This window comes from Chrysemys picta, chromosome 11 (genome assembly GCF_011386835.1).
Source record: "Chrysemys picta bellii isolate R12L10 chromosome 11, ASM1138683v2, whole genome shotgun sequence".
NCBI lineage: Eukaryota > Metazoa > Chordata > Testudines > Emydidae > Chrysemys > Chrysemys picta.
In genome coordinates this window covers 58134135-58156849 of record NC_088801.1, presented here as the reverse complement: position 1 = coordinate 58156849, position 22715 = coordinate 58134135, and the positions used below count along the sequence as shown (strand labels likewise).

General features: G+C 39.6%; 2 protein-coding genes across 24 annotated transcripts in view; both read left to right on the top strand.

The window, feature by feature from the left end:
- HYCC2 (hyccin PI4KA lipid kinase complex subunit 2) overlaps positions 1-17193 on the top strand; it is a 91120-nt gene extending 73927 nt beyond the window's left edge. For 17 of the 23 annotated variants that reach the window (XM_065562064.1, XM_042851717.2, XM_065562054.1 and 14 more), the window contains 3 exons: positions 6448-6607; positions 8017-8274; positions 14279-17193. In XM_065562064.1, the coding sequence (XP_065418136.1) occupies positions 6448-6607; positions 8017-8274; positions 14279-14883 (1023 nt within the window). In that variant the 3' untranslated portion in view covers positions 14884-17193. The remainder of the gene's footprint in view (positions 1-6447; positions 6608-8016; positions 8275-14278) is intronic. The other 6 variants (XM_065562066.1, XM_065562067.1, XM_065562070.1 and 3 more) reach the window with 2 other exon arrangements.
- LOC135974151 (serine/arginine repetitive matrix protein 2-like) overlaps positions 1-22715 on the top strand; it is a 994828-nt gene that overhangs the window by 484157 nt on the left and 487956 nt on the right. The window lies entirely within an intron of this gene.

Sequence of the window (22715 nt, the reverse complement as noted above, 5' to 3'; positions counted from 1 at the left end):
TGCCCAGGGGCTGTACCAGAGGTGGAAAAATAATGCAAGAAAAATAACTTAGTCCAGGAAGAAAAACTGAGCCCTGGTCTATACTGCAAGGGGATCGATCTAAGTTACGCAACTTCAGCTACGTGAATAACATCGCTGAAGTCGCCGTACTTAGATCTACTTACCGCGGTGTCTTCACTGCAGTAGGTCGACTGCTTACACTCCCCTGTCAACTCTGTCTATGCTTCTCATTCCGGTGGAGTACCGGACTCGATGGGAGAGTGCTCGGTGGTCGATTTATCGTGTCTTCACTAGATACGATAAATCGACCCCTGCTGGATCGATCGCTCCAGAGGTAAGTGTAGACATACCCTAAGTTGCTGCAACCAAATGTCCTGTGCCAGTCTCACAGCAAAGAAAACTTTGTGGGAGGGGCTTCCACAGTGGGAAGTTAAGCAAAAAGATGCAATATTCCTGCCCAGCTACTGTGGACTAAAGAGTGCCTCTCTATCATTCCATCAAGCATCTGCCCTATACCAGTTCAGGTCCTCTGCACAATGCTTCAAAAGGAACTCCCAATCTTTAGTTCAAAACAAGATATCCAGGCTACCCTAGTAAGCATACACCCTCAGATAAAGTGTGTTGGGCAAAATAGTTGATTGTAAGCAAGAGACAAGCATCACTATGCCCACTGACCTGTTAATTTGATTGAGATGCATCCCATACCGTCACTGCTTGATGCCCCAGCTTCTTTTACTTGACTAACTTTGGCTGAGCATATATTCCTCCTGGGAAAGGATGGATGTTTCTGGCCTGTGGCCTGTTCTTTGTCACTGATAGTTGCAAGCTCTGTTCGCAGAGACAGAATGCTGCTTCCTCCATGAAGTGTCTTCGGGCCTTTCAGGTTGGGATCACCAACCGTGGCCTTAATGGGCCTGGTTTGGGATGATAAGGCAGTAAGACAGGATAGTATCATAGAAATGTGGGCTGGAAGGGATCTCAAGAGGTCATCATGCATCCAGGCCCCTGTGCTGAAGCAGGAACAAGTAAACCTAGATTATACTTGACAGGTGTTTGGTCTAACCTGTTCTTCAAGCTCAATGATGTGGGGATTCCGCAATCTTCCTTGGAGGCCTATTTCAGTGCTTAAAGTTAGGCACTGCATCTTTTTGCATCACCTTTTTCTCAGGAGGAGCTGGGACTGATGCAAGTGGACTTTTTAGCAAGTTTTTCCTGCTGGACGAGGTCTATTTTTCTTGCATGATTTCTCCCCCGCCCTTTTCCCCTTAGCCGTACAATCTGGGTTGAAAGTGCTTGTCAGTCAGTCTTCCACACTTAGGGTTCATATTTTTCTGGAGCTGCTGTTGCACTGAGATTTTTCATTAGTTCTGACTGAGCACTGCCCCGTTCCTAGGTACTGACAACGTAAACAGACTGAGATCAGGGAAGGAGATAAACAATGTACATGTTATATCCATTTCAGCTTGATTTGCAATAAGCAGCACAGCAGGAGTTTTTAAGAGGGAATATGAGCAGGGCGCAGATGAACAGAGCCATCCCTTGGGTAGGGCGAATCAGGGCGACCACTCCAGGCCCCGCTCTTTGGGGGGCCCTGCAGCCTGGTGCGATTGGCCACAGCAGTCAGTACCGGAAGACATAGGTGCAGGAACTAGGAGTGCGGGGGTGGGGTGGGGTGCTGCAGCACTCCCGGGCTCCTGGCCCTGCGCGCCACCGGGGGGGGGCTGATTTGTCCCGGACCCCGCACCCCCTAAGGATGACCCTGCAGACAAATGCAGGGAGATTGTACTATGCATCAGGGAATGCATGGAAGGGGATTGTGAGAGATGCTCACAAATCAAATGGATGAGGTTTGGGAGCAATAGCGGAACAAAAAGGGTGTGGGGGGGTGAGACCAAACAAAGTTTGACAAGGAAGGATAAGCGGGGAGGGACAGAGTTATGTACAACTCTGAAGGTGTGAAGAATCTTAAAATTTGTTATGTCAGATGGGAAGCCAATGGAGAGATTCGAAACGGCGTGTTACATGATCAAAACAACAGGCAAAGATCAGGTTTGTATGGACTGAAGTGGGTCAGGGTGTGTGTTTGGAGCCAGAGGAGATTGTTGCAGTAATCAAGACAGAATGTAATGAGAGATTTGTCTCTAAGGATGGAGAAAAGGATGAATTTTGGAGATGCTGAAAAGGAAGAAGTAGCAGGATTTGGAAATGGCCTGCATGTGTGCGGCAACGAAGGGGGACGAGTTAAAAATAACCCCCAGGTTACATGCCTGGGTGATGAAAGAATGGCAGCGTGGACAACTGTAATAATTTAAAAAAAAAAAAAAGAAAGAAAGAGGAGAAGCTTGTAAACATTACACAGTATTACTCTGCTTGTTCCTGAGAACATCCACATACATTGTGTAAAATTCTCCTTTCTTTTCTCTCGTGAGTTTTCCAAGATAAACTGTTACACTTTTCCAAAGGGCAGATGACTATCCAACTGACTTATTTTTCCTTAGACCTTTTGTGGGCACTATAGAGAATTTTATGCTGTGCCAATAAACTGGGAGGAGAGATTACCCTCTACCAGAATTTCCCCAATCATGGGGAACAATGGGATTACAGTTTAAAATTAATATTGTTAAACAAGACACATAGTTCAGATATCACAGCCACTACTTACCCTCCCTTCCTTGGGTAGAACTCCTTCCCAAAGGAATATTTATTCATAACTATGTACAAAATATTTGATACAACCACAGGAATTTAGACAAAGGATGTCTCACAGTTTAAACAATGCATTTTCCTGTGTTTCTCTTCAGTATAGAAGAGACTAAAGGTATAGAGCAGGGGTCAGTGACCTTTCAGAAGTGGTGTGCTGAGTCTTCATTTATTCACTCTAATTTAAGGTTTCACGTGCCAGTAATACATTTTAACGTTTTTAGAAGGTCTCTTTCTATAAGTCTATATTATATAACGAAACTATTGTTGTATGTAAAGTAAATAAGGTTTTTAAAATGTTTAAGAAGCGTCATTTAAAATTAAATTAAAATGCAGAGACCCCCAGACTGGTGGCCAGGACCCGGGCAGTGTGAGTGCCACTGAAAATCAGCTCCCGTGCTGCCTTTGGCATGCGTGCCATAGGTTGCCTACCCCTAGTATAGAGTATGGACTAAAAGAACATGTTAACAGAAAAGTAAATATGACACTTTCTTGGGGTGCCCAGGACTACAAGTCACCTTGTTAACCCTTTGCCTCAGACAAGACGGAGTCTTTCTTGTGGTAGTGAGGTATCAGCTCCCAGATGCCACCAGCCTTTCAACCATTCAAGCAATCACCCCAGGGCTCTACCAGCCGCTCCTTTGCCTTACAATTTAACAACTCTTGGACCCCAGCCCCTGAGCCACTCCAAAAGCATCCCCCTCTAGAATCCAGCCCCTGTCACTTGACACTCGCAGCAATTACCAGGTTCCCTACTCCCAAGGAAATAGTATAAACGCACCAGCCTGTTTGATTCAAATTACTATCTGTTCCAAGATAACACAGCACTGTAATCCTGTTTATTGTGAAAGCAAGTACAGTAGAACCTCAGTTACAAACACCGGAGTGACAAACTGACCGGTCAACCACACTCCTAATTTGGAACCGGAAGAGTGCAATCAGGCAGCAGAGTCGGGGGGGGAGGGGGGGGGGAGAGAAGCAAACACTGTACAACACTGTGTTAAACGTAAACTACTAAAAAAAATAAAGGGCAAGTTTAAAAAAATTGACAAGGGAACTGTTTCTGTGCTTGTCTCATTTAAATTAAGATGGTTAAAAGCAGCACTTTTCTTCTGCATAGTAAAGTTTCAAAGCTGTATTACATCAATGTTCATGTGTAAACTTTTGAAAGAACAACCATAATGTTTTGTTCAGCGTTATGAACAACCTTCATTCCCAAGGCGATCATAACGTTGAGGTTCTACTGTATAAGTTTAGTAACAGAGGTAAAGATTTTAAGAGATCGTGAGAAAAGGTAACAAGAATAACAGGTTACAAATAAAACAAAATTATAACACACTTCTGGAAGACTTAGACTGAACTATAACAAGCTAACCTTGTCTAAAGCAATTTCTCATCTAAGAACTTCCTTACATCATTTCAGCCAAGGTTGTTTGAAATCTTGTTTTCATGGGCATAAGCGCACTGCCTGGTTACCCCCTCAAGCGCAGAATAAAAGAGTGGTCCCTGTGCTTCCCTCTTATACCCCAAAGTCCATTGTCTTTGCACCCCAGAGACAAGACAACCCCCTGTGGGTTCTAGTCTCCAGCATCTTTCCATCTGCCTGTTTCACGGTATTCAGATTTGGCTTTCAATGCTCAATTTACATTTGACAGAGAGATACATCTTATCTCCTCTCTGGAAGAAACCTGTTTGTCAGCTGTGCCTGGTTAAAGACTTTAGATACTACAGTATCTAAACAAAACTTTTTAAATGTCAGTACAGTACATATATTTCTCAACAATATAATGACCAGCTTTCATTTGATACTTTACAGGACACTATTTATGGATAAATACTATGAAAGCAATGTGTTAGGTGTAGTGAGTTTGTCAGGCCTAGTAGGAGTTGCTGACCGTCATGAACCCTTTGCCAGTTGGTAGCAATGAGCCTCTATGTCACAGTAGAGCCTCTTGTTAAAGGTGTATACTCAGGCTATGTCTGCACTACCGTGGTAAATTGACCTATGCTACGCAACTCTAGCTATGTGAATAACGTAGCTGGAGTCGACATACCTTAGGTCAAGTTACCGCAGGGTCTACACTGTGGGGGGTCGACAGGAGAAAATCTGCTGTCGTGTCGGGGGAGGGAGGGGTAGAGTACAGGGGTCGACTGGAGAGCAATCTGCTGTCGATTTGGCGGGTCTTTACTAGACCCCCCTAAATCGACCGCCAGTGGATTGATCTTAGAGTGTTGATCCCGTCTGTAGTGAAGACCTGCCCTCAGTTAATCTGGATTTCAGTTGAACTGACATAGGACTATCCATCTCTGGGTTTTGTTTTGTCAATTTAAAAATATATTTCACTGATGTTTGCATGTCTTTGCCATGAGCAACCAAATAAATTACTTGATTTAAAAAGGGCCATGTCTTGCAGCTCTGTTATACATCCCAATACAAACTTCAGTCTTTAAAATACTTCTGTCTCTGCAGTTTCGACTTTTGATAAATCACTGATGACTTTAAATGATCCAAGAAAAAAACAGTTGGGTGACTACATAGCATTGTTCTTCTTAATGCCTGTTAACTGCATTGAGGGAAGAAAAGCTTGTCCTACTTACAATAGCAATTGTTGCTGTATATAGGATGGGACTGAGTGAGATTAAAGGCAGAATAATAACTAGGGAAATGATACCTTGTTACTCAACTTATCACTTCCCTTTGAGTAATATCAGCTTGCTTTGTTAGGGGAAAGTTTTAATAAATGTTGAGATCCTTGAATTAAGATATGTAAGTGCAAAGTATTAGTATTTATTATTTTATTAGTGTATTAGTATTGCAGAGTCAACACCGCCACAGATGATGAGCTGGATTCTGTTTTTCTCATCTATCAAAAAAGGTGTGAACCAAATTCTGACTGCAAGTTTATTATACTGGTGATGGTGCACAAGCTGCAAAAACCCCAACTTGACTTTCATATCCTAGTTTGTTAGCAGTTGGCTATTCGAACGGCTATCTTCTAATTTGTAAACTGGGAAGTTTCATCTGGAAGTTACTGAAAGAATAAATGTGGAACCCCATAATGCCATTTTTACAGCTGCTTTTATGTTTACAATAGTATGTTAAGTCTCAAAGCTGGAAGAGATCAGTTGCTCTCTCTTAGAGCTGCAAAAATAGAGTTCCAGCTTTATCAGCACTTCTCGTACCTATCGTTTATTGTAGAGAACAACTTATTGTGGAGCTTCTCTAATTGTCATGCTGCAGTTCTCTAAAATTTTGTAGAAAACTGACAAAAAGGGGTAGTTGAAGATTGAGAGCTAATTATGTGACCTTTGTGAAGGTAACACTATTTTTATTCATGTAGCCATTGATTGCACTTGTGCTGTTTGCATTGACATGGTTTGTGACCTAATTCTTGAAGGATAGTACTACTGGGTTTCATTTGAAGTTTGACTCTGTTGGAACACACTCTTTTTGTGCAGTGAATCTGCAGCAAAACAAATAGATCATTTAATAAAATAAGAATGGGGAAGCTCAAACCTTCCTAGGGAGAAGGAAGTCCTGTATAGTCCAGATATGTCAGCTTTGCAATGAGCCTGTCAGTGGTCATGAAACATGAAGTCCTGAAGTCGCTGCCATGTCTATGTGTGGCAGCCTGATATACTGTTGCCAAATCTTTGTCTCCCCATCCAGTCTGACAATGAAATCTGGCACTGCTCTTAGTATAGTTGAGGGTGGTGAATTTGCATAGGATTTTACTGTTACCGTAGGTTGCGAATGCCATGAAGAACTCGTTGCCCTTTGATGCCCCTGATATGTCGCAAGAAGGCCAGAAGGTACTGAAGGTGGAGGTTACTCCTACAGTGCCCAGGATCTCTCGGACTGCCATTACGACAGCTTCCATCCGCCGCCATCGCTGGAGGAGAGAAGGTGAGCAGTCCCATGGCGCCGCGAATAACATACTGTACTGTGTTCATCTCCATCGTTACCAATTAGCTTCTGAATCTGAATGTTGGCAGAATAGTTTCATTTAATTGTTTTTCAAACAGCAGTATTTTGTAACAATATATAGCGCTTTACATCCTTTCAGAGCACTGCATGGCCATGAACTCTTTAAACCTCACAGTACTCCTGTGAGGTAGGTAAGTAAATGTTACCCTCCTTTTACGGATGGAGAAGCTTGAGAGGTTAGGTATCTTTTCCATGTTGCGTAGCATGGCCGAGGTGCGATTAGATCTTGGGAGTTCTTGGTTCCCAGTCCCACACTCCGTCCGTTAGACCACATTGCCTCCCATCTGTTGGCTTGACTTTTTCAGTGGTCCTGAGCAACCACTGATCCCACTTAAGTCTGTGGGAGATTGAGTTGTGTCCCTCTAAATCAGACCATTTGTTCTTCGAGAAAAATTCCTAAACTACTTTTGGGTAACTTATCTCATTCCCCTTCACTCCCCTATTTTTCTTGATGGATACTTGTATTGCTAAGAATAATATTTAATTGTGCAAGGAAGAAAAATAGATGTGGTGGTAGTTTTTTCTTGATGTGGTCAGGTGCACCTTCAGTATAAGTATGGCAAAAAGCTTGCTTAGAAATCACTGTCATATTTAAAAGCTTTGTGTTCCTGCATGTATAAAAACATCCATTGAAAAAGCTGCATAAATGGCTGAAAGTAAAAAGTGGGAACTTAAAATATCGCAAAGGGAAAACTTGATCCCTGGTTTCAAACCCCTGTCCCTTCTTTTACAGTTTATTTTTATGTATCAAGAATTGGAGTGCTTCATGATCTGTCAAGTCAGGTTGCCCAAGCCTAGAAACAAACGTTACCATTTTGCAGATTTTCAGTCATGTTTGTTCTTACCACTGATATCGTTTTGTTCACTTGCCAGTCTCTCACACGTACAATATAGTTCATCTGCCTCTTTCTGTGGTGTGCACACAAATGTACTCGTGTGTGTATATAAGTAAGGCTATGTCTACACTGCATACAGTGTGGATTATGAGGGTGTGAATTGCGGAGTGCACCAAAATGCCCTGTGTGGAAGCTGCTCGCATGAACTAAAAGGTATAAAGTTTGCATTTAACATACTCCTCTTTCAAAAGCGTAGGTATCTTTTAGTTTGCTCCAGCAGTGTTCACATGGAGCAGTTAGAGCATACCATTGTTGTGCACTGTGCAATTTGCTCCTCCTATAACCCACTGTACAGTGCAGTGTAGACCAGCCCTAAGTGTGGATAGTGCTTTTGTTTTTCCATGTCCACATAAATCTTCTCTTTTCCCTGCCTGGATTGGAATGCCTAGAAAGGAATAGAAAAGCACTAAAATTTTATGTGTTGAATCCCAGATGGCTTTGACTTCTCAAACGAGGCTGACTCAAGCATTCCTGGCTCCCCGATCCAACACGGCTCCACAGACCTAGGGATCAAACGTGAGCAAGAGGGGGAGGTGCTGGTGCGCAGGACCCCTGAGCATGGCTCACCGGAGCCCACCTTGACAGCAGCCACAACAGAGGGTAGGACAGAGAGGAGGCAGAAGTCAGTGAGGCAGTTGCCGGAGGAAGATCCTGGCTCCCTATCCCCAAGCAGAACTTCTTTCCATTCTAGTGCGTGTTTCCACTATCCCAGGGTGTATTAGCTTCTCTTTGCAATACACACATCCCCTATATGCCTAGCACCAGGTCAGGTACTACCTTTTGTTATCATGTGGGCTGGCCTGGGGCTTGCATCTGTGTGGTGAAAGGCAGCTTGGCATGGCTAACGAAAAGGCAAGGGCAGCATCTAAGAGCATTGAGATTGCTTGGAAATTTCCTATTACTGAGCATGTTTACTCTAATATTTGCAAGAAAAATACTGCACCAAATGAGCATGAGCCCAGTTCAGAAAACCCGTTTTAGGGTATAAAAGAATCTTACTACAACTTTAGATTAACAAGATAGTATTGGAACAATGTTTCAAAATTCCAAAGTGAATTTCCTGTCACTGTTAAAGTTGGGTTTGCCTAAGATGTAGATTCCCAGTGTTCTGCTTTGAATAAATTCTTTTATATTTATTCCCCACACTTCTATTCACTAAAGTGTCACCATCTTGTTAGCCTGCGTGAGTGGACTGGCTGTAAACAACCACACCAATCCCCTAAATGGAATCAAGTTGTCACGTTTCCAGCCACTTTAAAACAGTGACTGTTTTTCTTCACAAACAGGTGCTCTTAGTGTATGCTGTTGGATTTTGCAACAGCTGCCCTTGCAGCCACATGTAGTATTCTGTGGGTTGTCTGATACAGGTTCATTTTCCTTTAGTGAGTCTATTAACTTATCATCTGTACTTGGTAAGAGGTATGCTTTCATGCAGTGAATTTGATTCATGACTTCTCTTGGTGGTGGTGGTGTGCTTAATTCCCTGGGCTTTTAGCTGAAAATGTATTCCCAAGAGTCCTCTGATCTTCCTAATCTGTTTCTGTAATTTAAGTTTTCTTTTCTGTGTGAACATTCCTTTGGCATTTCCAACAGCTATAAAGGTCACAATTTCTCTGAAACAGAGAAGGTATTTGCAGACTGTTTCATATGTACTGCATACCCTTCGGGGTGTCCTTGTGGAAACAAAAATCTGAGATTCTTCTAGATTTGATGTATTGTTACCATGGAACCCACCGCAGTGAATCAGCCCGTAATGAATGAGGGTCACAACATCCCACTTCTTTGGAAAATAAGATACTTACAAAACGTGATGCTGTTGAAGTTTTAGAATCTGCTCCTTGGTGCGTAGTGAGTTTGAGCATGCTCAGTAAACAAGAGCCCTACCCCAGCCTTACTCCATTTGTTCTGATTCGTCTTATTCCACTGTACTGACGGTTGCATGTGCATGTCCTGAAGGATATGGAGAAGGCCTCAGCTTTGCAGAGAACCTTCATTAAAAATGGTTGCCCAGAATGTAGCCTCCCCTTTCTAACACTTGAGTTATTAAAATATCCATGTCGTTTGACTTGTTCCTTTGGAGTCTGCATCACTTTGCATGGTTTTCCTGGATATGAAAGTGAAGAATATTTGAGCAGATAACTGAACATAGAAAGCTGACAATTGCCTGTTTGCTCAAATTGAACAAACTTTGCCATTCAGTAATATTATGGGGTGGAAAGTGGCCATGGAGCTAAAGCAGATTTGACTACTAATACTTAAATTATTATTTTTATGTTATGTATAGTACCTTGTTAATTTATTGATGATAATTTTGCAGAAAACTTAAATTTGCAAATACCCTCAATTGAGTGACAATGTCCTACCTGACAGCAGCGTGAAACGAGAAAGATCTTTCTTGGTAAACCCTAGTAATCCCTTTCATTGTTCAAGTTTGTTTATGCATCTAATTATGAGAAGGATAAACAGAATAAATACCCCTTTTAAACTAGTGTTTGGAACCAATACATGGAATGTTCTGCTGGTTTCCGAGAGGTGGCTTAGTGACGCCTCAGAAAGGATGTGTGTTTAAAAGGGTTACGTGTGTTGATACTCTTCTGTCGGGTTGCAGCAGTAGGTATACACAATCATTTGTGGCCAGTAGATGATGGTAGGGGGAAAGCTGACATGGAACAAATCCAAAAATAAATGTAATACTTCTGCTGGATCTACTTCGTATTGACTTCTGTGTCACACTAAAAGTGCATTCTTTAGAGAAGCACTAATTCCTATAGAAAATGTTGAGAAACTTGAAGACAAAAGCTGTGTGGTTGACTTGTCATTTTCTCTCTCATTTTTATATCACACGAGCTCCTTTCCTTTCCAGGATTTTAGTCAATTATGGGGCTGTTCAGGAAAAGATGCTGTTTTGATTGTTACTGTTCTGTTGGAAAAGAAGAAACCTACCACTTTTTCTGAGTTCTCTGTTCCAAATAAGGGGTATAGAGAACTGAACTGCACTCTCCCTTTCATTTGTCTTTGAGGGTAGTGTTAGAGGAAAACTACCATCCAGTGGGATAACTGTATATATTTAAGGTGTATTTTACTAAGGTGAAAGACTTCACTCCAATGAGAACTTTCCTGAGTATCTGGGATCTGACTAGCGAGAGATTTTCCTGCATGTTGGTTTGTCTGTTTTCTTCATTCTTCAGCATTGCTGTGCTGCCTGGGCCTCTGCATGGTTGCAGCATCCAAAAGCTTGCACCAAGCCTCTCATTCTCCTCTCTAAATTGAATGGATACTTGACAGTTTTACCTTTCCAATTTCTTTCTGCTGTCTCATGGTGTTTTTTCTGAAGTAGGATAATCTGTTTAGCATCCCTGATTATTTTCTCATGAACACTTCGGTGCTTCTTCACAGTGTTTGCATCAGTGTTCAAATAAAGCTTTTCCATATTGTTTAGGGGTGTCTCCCTGCAAGTTACACATCATCCATTTGAATAAGGGAGGGTTGAGAGAGGAGGTGTTAGCTGCTGCTGGGGTTCCTAATCAATGCACTTTCATTCAGCTTTGCATGATGGTATAAAAGAATATAAATGCTGGGTCTGATGGGAAAAGCTTCTTTTGTTTTCAGGGTATTTCGGTTGTATTATCCTTTAACCAGCACCTTTGAGGACGGTGGTGGTGGGTTGTTCATAAAATGTCTCATTGTTTAATGTGGGGAAGTATTTGTGTGAATAAATGAGAAGACAAACACTTTTATATTTCTAAAGGACTGATTTGATCAAACAGGAAAAAAACACATTTTAAATATATATTCAGGAAGTTGTAGTAAATGCATTTTAATAATTAGAAAATATCCCTTAGAGTTTAAAATGCTTGTCTTGTCCTGAGGCTAAAGTTTTTTCCAGGTATGAAGATTGCAGTACTGTGAAGTTTCCTACAGTTATGGGAGGTTGAATATTAGAGTAAACCTATGAGGATTACATAATAAAGCAGACCAGCATTGTACTCTACTGAGAATGGCTTTAGGTTAGAAAGTGGCTGAGTGCCCCCTTGCGAGGCTGAAACCAGGAATAACAGTGATCTTAGCTTCAACAAAAAGGGTTTCCTAAAAGGGAAAGGGACCCAAAAAACCCCATCTGTAAAGCTGTTCTGCTTTCTGCTTCTGAATAGGGCCGGCGCTTCCACTAGGCGACCCTAGGCAGTTGCCTAAGGAGGCAGGATTTGGGGGACGGCATTTTGCCGCCCTCAGCAGAAATCTGGTGGCGGGGGGTCCTTCTGCTCTGGGTCTTCGGCGGAAATTCAGCGGCGGGTCCTTCACTCTGCCAAAGTGCCCCGAAGACTCGGCGCAGAAGGACTCCTGCCACCGCCGAGACCCCAGGACCCCTGAATGCTCGGAGGAGGAGCGCTGCCACCTAGGGCGGCAAAAACCCTGGTGCAGCTCCTGCTTCTGAAATATGATGCATAGCCAAGCTAGATATTTTTGTGTGGTGAAGGAGCACCAAGAGCCAAAGTACTGGCCTCAATAGGCTGCCGTGTAACTCGAAAGTTTAAAGACAACTTGGTACCTTTGTCAGTGCACTGACAACAGTCTGTGGAAGGGTAGGTTCATTCCTGTATGTTAGGCTCATAAACCTTTTGCCACCATTTAATGAGCTTCAGATAATCTCTTTGGTATGTGCCAGAGCAGAGTGAGCAAACTGCCACTGGAATAATGCAGCAGTTGAAGCTGTCAAACATGTACACTTCCTGGGGTTTCCCGCAAGCAGTCATACTTAGAGTTATCACAGGGAAATCTGAAATTCTTACAAATGGAAGGCCTTATTTTAAAAAAAAAAGGTGAAATTTTGCTTTTTTAATCTTGAAAGTAAGACAGCTGGAATGAAAATGAGCTCACTTTCACTCAAATGCAAAAACTACAATTTTTGAAATTCAAAGTCCTGTTCAGATACGTGAGAAATGCATATTTTGTCATGTTTTGATGTAAAAACTACTTTATGAATTTCCTTGGGGTTTCAAAATGGCCTGAAACAAAATTGCATTTTTTATGAAAATACTTGCTATTTTTTGTACAATCCTTTTTATGGTATAGGACTGAAAGCAATACTTAAGAAGTAAATGCATCTGTTTCCTTAGTAATGGAAAATAAGGGAGCAAAATGAAAACCACAAACTAGAAGTAGTTTGCAAAGGAACCTGCTGCCAGTAAATACAGCCAGTAAACCAGCAGAGCTCATCCACCTTTGCACCCTGTCAAGTCAGACTTACTTCCAAAGGTCACTGACTTAATACACTCAAGGTATGTCTACACTGCAGTTAGACACCTGCAGCTGACCTATGCCAGCTGACTCGGCTCCGGAGAAGGGTCTGTTTAATTTTGGTTTAGATGTTATGGGGACCCTGCCACTTCGCAGGGTCTAGAGCCTGGGCTCCGGTCCTAGAGTCTGGGCTCCAGCCCAAGCTCGAACATCTATACCAGTTAAACAGACCCTGAGCCTGAGCCCCATGGGCCAGACATGGGTTTTTAATTGAAGTGTAGACATACCCTCACAGTTGGGTTTTAAACTCCCAACTTTCAAAACCAGACTTCAGGTTGCATCCTAGGAAACAGGCCACCTCTAGGTATTCTCTGTTCTCCATTCATGGCCTGGAGTGATAGGTTCCTGTTTGACAGGCAGGTCCTGTTCAGAAGCACAAAGTCTCTTCCACAGTGTGCAGCACTTTGCAGCTTAATCTTGTATTCCATATACAAAGAAGTATTTTATAGATAGAAGATATTTAGGCAGCCAGGTTACAAGTGATATGATGGAAGCCAGCTTCACGTAATTGCTGGAAGTGCAAGGAGGACTGGGGTTTGAGGGAGAGATGACAATTAGGAGTTAGGGTTTATCTCCAGGAGAAAGTTTAGTCACATTATGTGCCAGTTAGCATCTGCTGAAATCTACTACACCTGCAGGCGGGGTGGCGATTGGTGACCAATGGTCTGACCTGTTCCTAAAGGTTGCTGAGCTCTTGCAGCAACTCACATTGACTTCAGCAGGAGCTGCATTTACTGTACTCAGTACCTCTCGGGATGCAGGCCTAAATCAGGATAAAAATAGCAAACTAGGCTGAAAGGATGAGTGAATTGGCTAATGGATTGGATAGTCAAGCAGCGTTGTTCAGATGCTCACAATTATCTGTGCCTCTACTAGTAATGCTGGAGCTGATCAGTTCTACAGAAGGTGATGAAATAATACAGATGAGAGGTTTACCCAGATAAAAAGTACATACACAAGAGGCTCTGATTCTCCTCTCACTTGTGTAAACAAAAGCATAATAGATTTATACAAGTGTGAGAGAACCAGGCACAGTGCATATGAATGGAACAGAGAATAAATAAACCATATGGAGTCTGAGTTTTCGTATTTACACATGTAAATCAGGAATAACTCCCTTGAAGTGAATGAGGCTACATCAGTGTAAAATCAGGCAAGTGAGAGGTAAATCAGGCTGCTAGTGTAGAGTACTGGAATTTGGTGCTGACTAAAGTTACTATCCACTATGTATAGAGGGAAGATTTTTGGTTGCAGGAATCCGTTAACAAGTGGAAAAGTGTTTGGATCAGAAAATGAAGTTCGTTTTTAGTGACGTTTTGTTTACATCTGTACACATCTACTTCATGTAACTTGACTGTTTAGTTTCTGGGTCTGATTTATTTGTGTTGGGTTTTTGTAGATACTGAGGGTGTAAATGGAAGAGAGGAATCCGTGAACTTCAATGATGCTGACGAAGGATTTTCATCAGGAGCTTCCCTTAGTAGCCAGCCAGTTGGGACCAAGCCTCTATCGTCCACATCCCAGAGGGGCAGTTTAAGGAAAGCAGCAAGTGGGCGTTCAGCTAAGGATAAAGAAACATCATCTGCCACTAAATCCAATGAGAGCCCTCGAGATTCAGTAGCTCGGAAGCAGTACCTGCACCAACCAACCGACCTTACTGCAGAAACAATTGAGATGACACCTACAAAGAAACACCTCAGCTTGCCTGCTGGGCAGGTGGTACCAAAAGCCAGTAGCTTGAGCCTGATCCGGACCGCCAGTGCTTCCTCCAGTAAATCATTTGACTATGTGAATGGTGGTCAAGCAGCTTCCATTGTTGGGGTTGGCACTGAGGGTGTTACTAATCTAGCAGCTGGCAATTCCAATCGGTTTTCAACTATCAGTCTACAGGAGGACCGGCTAGGCCAAGCTGGGGAAGGTAAAGATCTCCTTACCCCAGGGGCTCCCCTTACCAAGCAGTCTCGATCCCCAAGTTTCAATATGCAGCTGATATCCCAGGTGTAGCTTTGACTCCCCTCTTCCTCTTTAACCAACAGACAGTTCATCCTTGGGCAAAAACAAGAACCTTCATCCCACAGTGTGAAAATACTGACCATTGTGATCTCATTTGATTCAGTTTAGATATCATCCTGTATTTTGTATGAAACAGCAATAAATCTCCCCTCACCCCCAGTCCCTACCCCTTGTGAACATGGTTGTGAAGCAGTATAAAATGTACTGTATGCCTTTTCCACACCTTCCTTTCTCCTTGGGTGATGTGCAATCCATCGTAGGCTGATCAGTCCCATTTCAACACTGTGAGACTGGTGATATTGGAGGAAATGGTGAATGTGATCCCTATGAGATGATGCTTTGCTTTGTTAAGAAATAGAAACGGGTTAGTTTTATCAGTCTACAGTACTGCAAAGACTACTGGATCATGATTTTTCTTAGAACCAGGAGTGCCTCAGAGATTCTAATGTGACTTTGGACCTCTCTGAGTTTGTGCAATCAATTCTGAGGGAGGGGAATGTCATTGTTGCTCCTGGCTGACCAATGCACTTTTCCATTAAAATAAGAATTGTTCTTTTCCTTCCCCACCCTCACCTCCACTCTCCTTCTTCTGAAACTCTTCCTGTTGAACAGTGGAGACATGCCTATTACCAAGTCGTTGCCCCTCAGATAAAGAGAGGGCTGTAAGTAGAAAACGAAGGTCACAGTGTACTACTTATGGCGTTGTAGCCATTTTTATGTTATATGTCTTCCCCTCCAGGACACAGGGTCATTCCGCTTACACACTGGAATTTGGAAAGGCCAAACCTGTTGAAATAATTCAAAAGTGGGAAGGAGAGATACTTTCCCAGAAATAATTAACTACTAGCTCTGCTTCTCTTTGTGTGAGGTGATGATCACTGAATTGAAACAAGCGCATCTTCAGGTAAACAGAGGGATTCTCAGGCTGCATTCTGTGGTATCATGGCTGTTAGGGAGCCTCTCCTGCTTTCTTAGCTGTTCCTAGCTCAGTCACAGCATAGATTAAGAAATCTGTAGTCCAGACATAATCCTCCAAGGAGATGCATCAGGGATTGAGATACTGGTTTGCTGGAAACACTGAAGCGTCAATGTGCAACACTTTCTAGAAACAATGTTGGTATAACGGGGTACTCAGTCTTTTCTCCCAGAAGGACCACACTTCTGCCTTTGTATTTACAATCCATTGCATTTTGTAAATATTATCTGATCATTTTGCTGACGGAGGCAGGCAATCTCCTAGAAAACTCTGAACTCATGCCATTGAGCCAAGTCCTGAATCTATGTGATTGATGTATGGGCAGCAATTGGTACCTGTGCTAGAGATCACTACTTTAAAAGTACATTTCTGATTACAAAGGAGGATGTTCATCATATTTTAGCCTGTGTCTTTCTTTGGATAACTAAGGAGAAAAGAGGAAGCTCAGTCTTTTCTCTCTTCTCTGTTGTGACCTGGAAGTTTACAGGCCATTAACCCCTGGAACAGATTAGAGTTACATTTTTTCATTATGTAGGCACTTTTGTTTTATAATTTTCACTGTGAAAAAATATACACAAATGGCTACAAATAACAGGCTATCTTTTGATTTATAAAGATTGTACGAAATTCAGAACTAAAATGGCATTACATTGCTAGTGGTTATTTAATGTTAAAATATTATTTCGAGCTTTCTATTCTTCTCTTTTTAACACCCTCATTTCAAGTAGCATTTTTCCAAAGTGACTTTCAAACTTCTAGTTTAAACAGGTAAAGGAAGACATTTTTATGGTTGAATGAGTTACTTGGTCACTTAATCTTCATATTTCACATTCAAAGAGGAATGATAACATTAAACAGCATTCAGAATTATGCCAAAATGTCAGTTAAACACTTTAAACACCAACATTCAGTTAAGAAAAAGGAAAAAAAAAACTTTATATTCTCGTTAAAAACTGCAGCTAAGTTGCAAGGACTGTCAGGGATGCATAAAGTGACAGAACAAAGACAAAATCAGGAGTAGCCAAGAGGTAGTGCCCTTGAGTAAAGTTGACCTAAAAAATATGTACTGTGAAAAATAGTGATGCTTCACAACCTAGCAAGAGATGGCTACACTTGTCAGTTTATTTTCTAGAGTACTGGCAATGGAGACACTTAATATGATGGCTGTGGTTGTGCAGAAGCTTGTCTGATGTTTTTAAAGAGGAGTAGAGATGTATTCGGAACAGATTAAACCAAAAAAAGGAAATATTACTGAAGATAAATATAATTTCAAATTGATAAGGACCACATTATTCCTTTATATTAGTTCTTGAGTGGAAATGTAAGTCAGGCGGTCAGGCTAGTTTTGGAAGAATCCCAATATATTTTTTCAAGTGTTTATTTTGTGTGTGTGTGTGTATATATATATATATATATATATATATATGTGTATATATATATATGTATGTATATATGTGTATATATATATATAATAATAAAAATAGAGGTATATACAAAAAAATACATAGTGATGTTTGTTAGCTCTATCGAGGTTCTATATTTTCCATTGTTAGTTTTCACCTAAGGGATTTATAACTCTTTTAAAAATTTTGCATCAGGCTAAAACTTAGCAAATAAATTTCCATATCATGATCCATTTCTTTTACAAAATGCAGTTAAACCAGTTCAGCAAAATGAAATAGTCCTGTGATTTCAAATGGGGAGTCAAATGTGGGTGCTCAAATTTGAATTAAGATTTAGTCACTTTTTTAAAACCAGTTTTGCAGGTATTTAGTCCTTATTTTGGTGGAGTGCCTTTTGTTATATTTTATAAATCTGTTATAGGTATTCGTTAATCTGCTTTTGTGTATATGCACACTACTTTTGCTATAATATGCTTTTTGATAGAGTTCAAATTCTGTCCCTATTAACACCCTAGATGTTCCACACTATGGACTGACATGATATACCATAACTTGTCCAAAGGATCCTTTGAGTGCTTCGTGTCAGACGTTCACTGATAACCTCTCTGAGTTCTGGAATGACTCATCCATTAACACAAATGAAGCAGCCATTATAATGTGTCATGTCAGTGCTATATATCATTAATGCTTTTAGATGTGTCCATCAATCCATGTCAAGGTAGTTGTGAAATATGATGTACTGAGCTTCAGTGAACTTCAAAGTACTGTGACATTAATTGAAATGGAAATACTTGGGATACAAACAAAGAATAATTAGAGTTGACTTTGGAGGGTATTGTATGTTACTGTTAAACTAAGTACAAAACTATTAAAATAATAGGTTTCTGATAATGTGACATAGATTTAGACTTAAGTTCTTTATCGTTACCTCACTTTATTGTCTCTCCGTAATTATAATGCATTTGGTATGTAACATCATGCACTAGTTTTAGACCCTTGCAATAGTTGAATACAGTTGCAGTATACAAGAGGTCAGAATGCAGAATACGACATTCCTCCTTATTTGAGATAGTATATATGCACAACTCTGAAGTGGGGAACCATGGGTACTGTAGCTAGGTGTAGATACACATTTAAGTAAGGATAGATGTATTATCCCTTGATTTTAGCATAACTATGTACAATAATATGCTGGCATTTGTAACTCTTTTTTTTTTCTGGGGCTTCATAATTTAAGGAAATATAAAATAATTGGCTGCTAATTAAATCTTTGATCAGCTTTTAAGCTATTTTAAGTGGCTTTTTGGTTGAGCTGTTGAGCCATTTTTCATGCAGGCAGCAAGATGACAAGTAATAGCTGTTTAAACAAATGTTGCAAGTGAAGATTAAATACTCTACTATCCATCCATTTAGTTTAGTTTTCAGAATATAGAGACTTTGTACCTTATTGTACATCTCAAATACAGATTTGTGATGTGACCTTGAAAAAGCTTTTTTAGGAGTGTGAACAGCCTGTCCTTCCATTCTGTAGCAGTGAACATTTTATCACACCGGTTATGTATTATATCAGATATTTGTATGGTTTGCAAATATAATAGTCTCAGATACATAAATCTGACATTTCCAAATAAATTCTCATATTTCTCTTACTAGCTTTTAAGGTAATTAAAATCATCTGCTTTGAGATTGGAATAGTGAAAATATTGTTTTCTGACAAAATATTTTATTTGCACTACTTTTGTGAATAGTAGAATGTACTGGGGCAGAGCTTTTTCTCACCATGTGAGGTTTGTGTGTGAGTAGGTACATACATTTGTCACATGTTGTCAATCAATTGCCTCAGTTGTGTCTGTATTGTATATAAATGTAAACATATTAGAAAATTATGGGGGTAAGATCCACTACTAAATAGCGGCAAATATGAAGTGGGTTGCTTTACTTTTTGGATAATTAGTAATTAATTTTAAAGCTTAGTTCAAAGGGAAAAAAATTCAAAATAATGATAAAAGGTTCACAAATATATTTTGAAGATTAATTTTGGAACAGATTATTCTACACTGAGGCGATTTTTAAATCAACAGTTTAAACTTTTTTGTCCTTCCAGATAAGCCAGTTGCTACCTGCTTTTAAGATTTAAGGCGTTTTAATTTTCTTAAACCTGGAAACAATTCAGACAAATGGATTGATAGGTAATTTCGGTTTGTTTTTTTTTAAATCAAAAATAAAAAGCTCTTTAAAATCAAAACGATCTGAAGATGGAAATGACCAAATTGACTTTTCAAGAAAATAAATTTTTGAAATTAAGTTGTACAAAATACTGTCCCCCTAAATTGTGGAAAAAAGTGATAAATAGAATATGAGCTAAGCTATTATTTATTATGCACTGTACAAACAGAACAAAAAGACAGTCTTGATATTTTAAATTCTAAATCATACAAACCCTAAAGTGTTGCAATCTAGCATTGCCTAAGTCTAAGACATGTTACCTTAATATGTTAAACTTACTATCAAGTGCATTAGGTATATTTATTGTATCCATTGGCATTGTGAGAGTAGTTTGTATGTGGACAGTGAACATGTATTTTTATTTCTTGAGTCAGGAACGATTGCAGAACTCAAGGGGCAAAGCCAGAAGTAACCTGTGCCAGTCCATTCCAAACACGTAAAATAAAAAGGGCAAATTCACTGTAGTGTACATACACTGAGTATTCATCTTAAACCAGACCATACAATATTTGATATCTAGTTTGGTATTTTAAACTTAGTGTTTGTTTCTAGGACCTGGGCCTTCTTGAAAATTCCCTTGTTTCTCCTCATTTATTCCTTATGGCATTTGGATAATCAAGGTTGTGCATTACCCGGACGTTTATTTAGATATTTTCTATGGCTGAAGTATAAATGAACATAAAAACCCTTCTTTCAAAATTGTCATAATAGATCAGCTGAGAGCCCAGTATATATACCAGCCTATTACATTTTGATGGAAGACAATGGAGAGGAGTGGGGGAAACTGATCCGTCACTGGTACATCAAAACAAAACACCCCAAGTGAGTGTGAGAATAAGATTTTGCAAGGCTGGCATATATATGTTCATATGACCATTGCTAATATTTTTAATATGGCTTTTTAAAATCCTACCTTATTAAGCCCAGCTTGCAAACAGGAAGCAAGAAAATAGCTGTAGGCACTTAAAATAATGAATAAATTTTACCTGAGGGTTGGCTAGGGTCAGTATCTGCGATAAGAATAAGTTCCATTTATTTTGTAGTTATCCCTAGAAATCTAATACAGAGAACCTCAGATACAATCTGGATGAGAAATTAACTTTTATTAGTGGACAATCCATCCCAAGCCAGACCGTTTAATTCTAGATTTAACTAAATTAGATGCAAACTGCTGTTCCTGTTTCAAGATTTAGTGTGATCCCTATAGTATAGAAAAGCAAATTCCTTTTTATCTGTCCTACATGCATGAGACAGTATACCAAAAGAGACCATTAAGGGACCAAATGTAATTAAAATGGGGTCCATCCTTCAATAAATTGTCCCTTCTAATGTAAAGGATTGCTTTTCTATTCCTGTGAGGAAACATGGATGGAAACAGTTGTACAGTTATTTTGAGATCCTGGACTACATTTTGAGCTAGGATTTTGTCAACTAATTATTTTGTCATGAATTCCTATTACAGGTTTACAAGCAGTGAAGTGTGAACGAATAGAGCAGAAGACCCCTGTATTTTGACTGAATATTTCTGTCAAACTACATTTAACAAAAAAATTGAATTTCCAAACAAAAAAATTAATCAGCTCTAGAAAAATCAAGTTAATTACTGAAATGTCTTCAAATGAGCAAATAGCTATATTGTGTCTGTAACACAGATAACTAATAGTTTAGACGTATCCTCCAATAAGACTAGACTCCTTTATGGTGCTTTGTCACTGTATCTTTATTTCAGGTGTAGGACAATTGATCCTGCTCTTTTCCAGCACTGAATAGGAAATTTAACAGGTTGATAGTAGCTTCTCTAAGTAAATTAAATTTCTTCTCCTTGACATTATAGGACTTAGGAGTGACAGAAAATAAGTTACTGAAATTTTTCCCTCCAGTTCAGACCATTCACTAGTCTTGCATATTTTTTTGTTTATGAAAAATGTTACTAGCAAAAAGTACATGGCTTCTAATTTGCAGTCAGTATGAGTTAGCAGTCACTCAGGATAAATTACTTATCTTTGCAAAGTATTCATGGGTTTGCTAGTGGTCAAAATGTTTGTGTGTTCAAATATGACTTGGAAACATTACATTGCACTTTTCTGCAAGAAAACAGTAAATACTTTTGGGCAAGGGCATTACTAGTTGGTTATTTATGGAATGAAACCATGTAATAAAGTAAATAACCTTAAGAGTCATTTAACTGGAATCATTTTTCCATATCAAGGACACCAGGCAAAAGCTAGTAAAGATTTTGAATAATTAGGTCATCTTAACACAATACATTTTGAACTTACTATGGTAGTTTTTATTTGCTATAAGTAAACTGAGGTACCCCATGCTGTGTTTTTTAAATTTGTAATAAATTCCTCTACTTTACAATGAATCTTTTGAGTCTTACTGTTCGTGTAACAATATAGAATTTGCAGTCAGTTTGACTAGCAAAATGAAACAATCTGCAAGGATTGAGATAGTATTTTCTTACTGTTTCTGTCATACAAGGTTTGTTTCTCTGAACTAAGGTTTTTGAAGGATTTTTACTACTTTGGCATTTTATGTAATCTTATCATTGTCACAAAAGGAATACAGGCAGCAAATAACCTACTTTCTGTGGACAAATCTGTTTGGCAAAAGGGCTTGAATTGTGTAGATGCCCTTTTTTCACCAGTGTGTAACCCTGCATGTTGGTATGCAATCCCAAACATTCAGGATATAGTGCTGGTGAAAAACTAAACAGAATGGGTAGTAAATGCAGTCTCTGTTGCATGATGTCCTTTAACCTGGGACCAGTGAAAAATCTTCATTCTTACAGAGCTGAAGATAACACACATTGAAGATCATGTTATTGGTGCATGTAAGCCATTATCTTAACTGTCTTACTGAAACTGGTTAATGCTGTTGATCGTTGTTGAAATGTGAAATGTAGTTACTGTTGACCTTGTATATATTTGCCAGAGATTAAAAAAATAAAGAATATTTTAAATCACTGTAAATAGAGATGTATAAAATGGAAAACAGTCTGCAATGCAGAATATATATATATATATACATACAATGTTAAATAAATATTGTGTTTCTGGATGAATGTGTACACCTTGTGTCAATTCTATTTTTTAACCTGAGCATGGTTTTCTTGTTTAATATTTAGATTTGCTTCTGTTAAGGTGTCAGTATGTAGTGGATCTTTCTATACAGTTTCTTAGTGCAAATGGTCATTCATTTTACAGACTTAGATG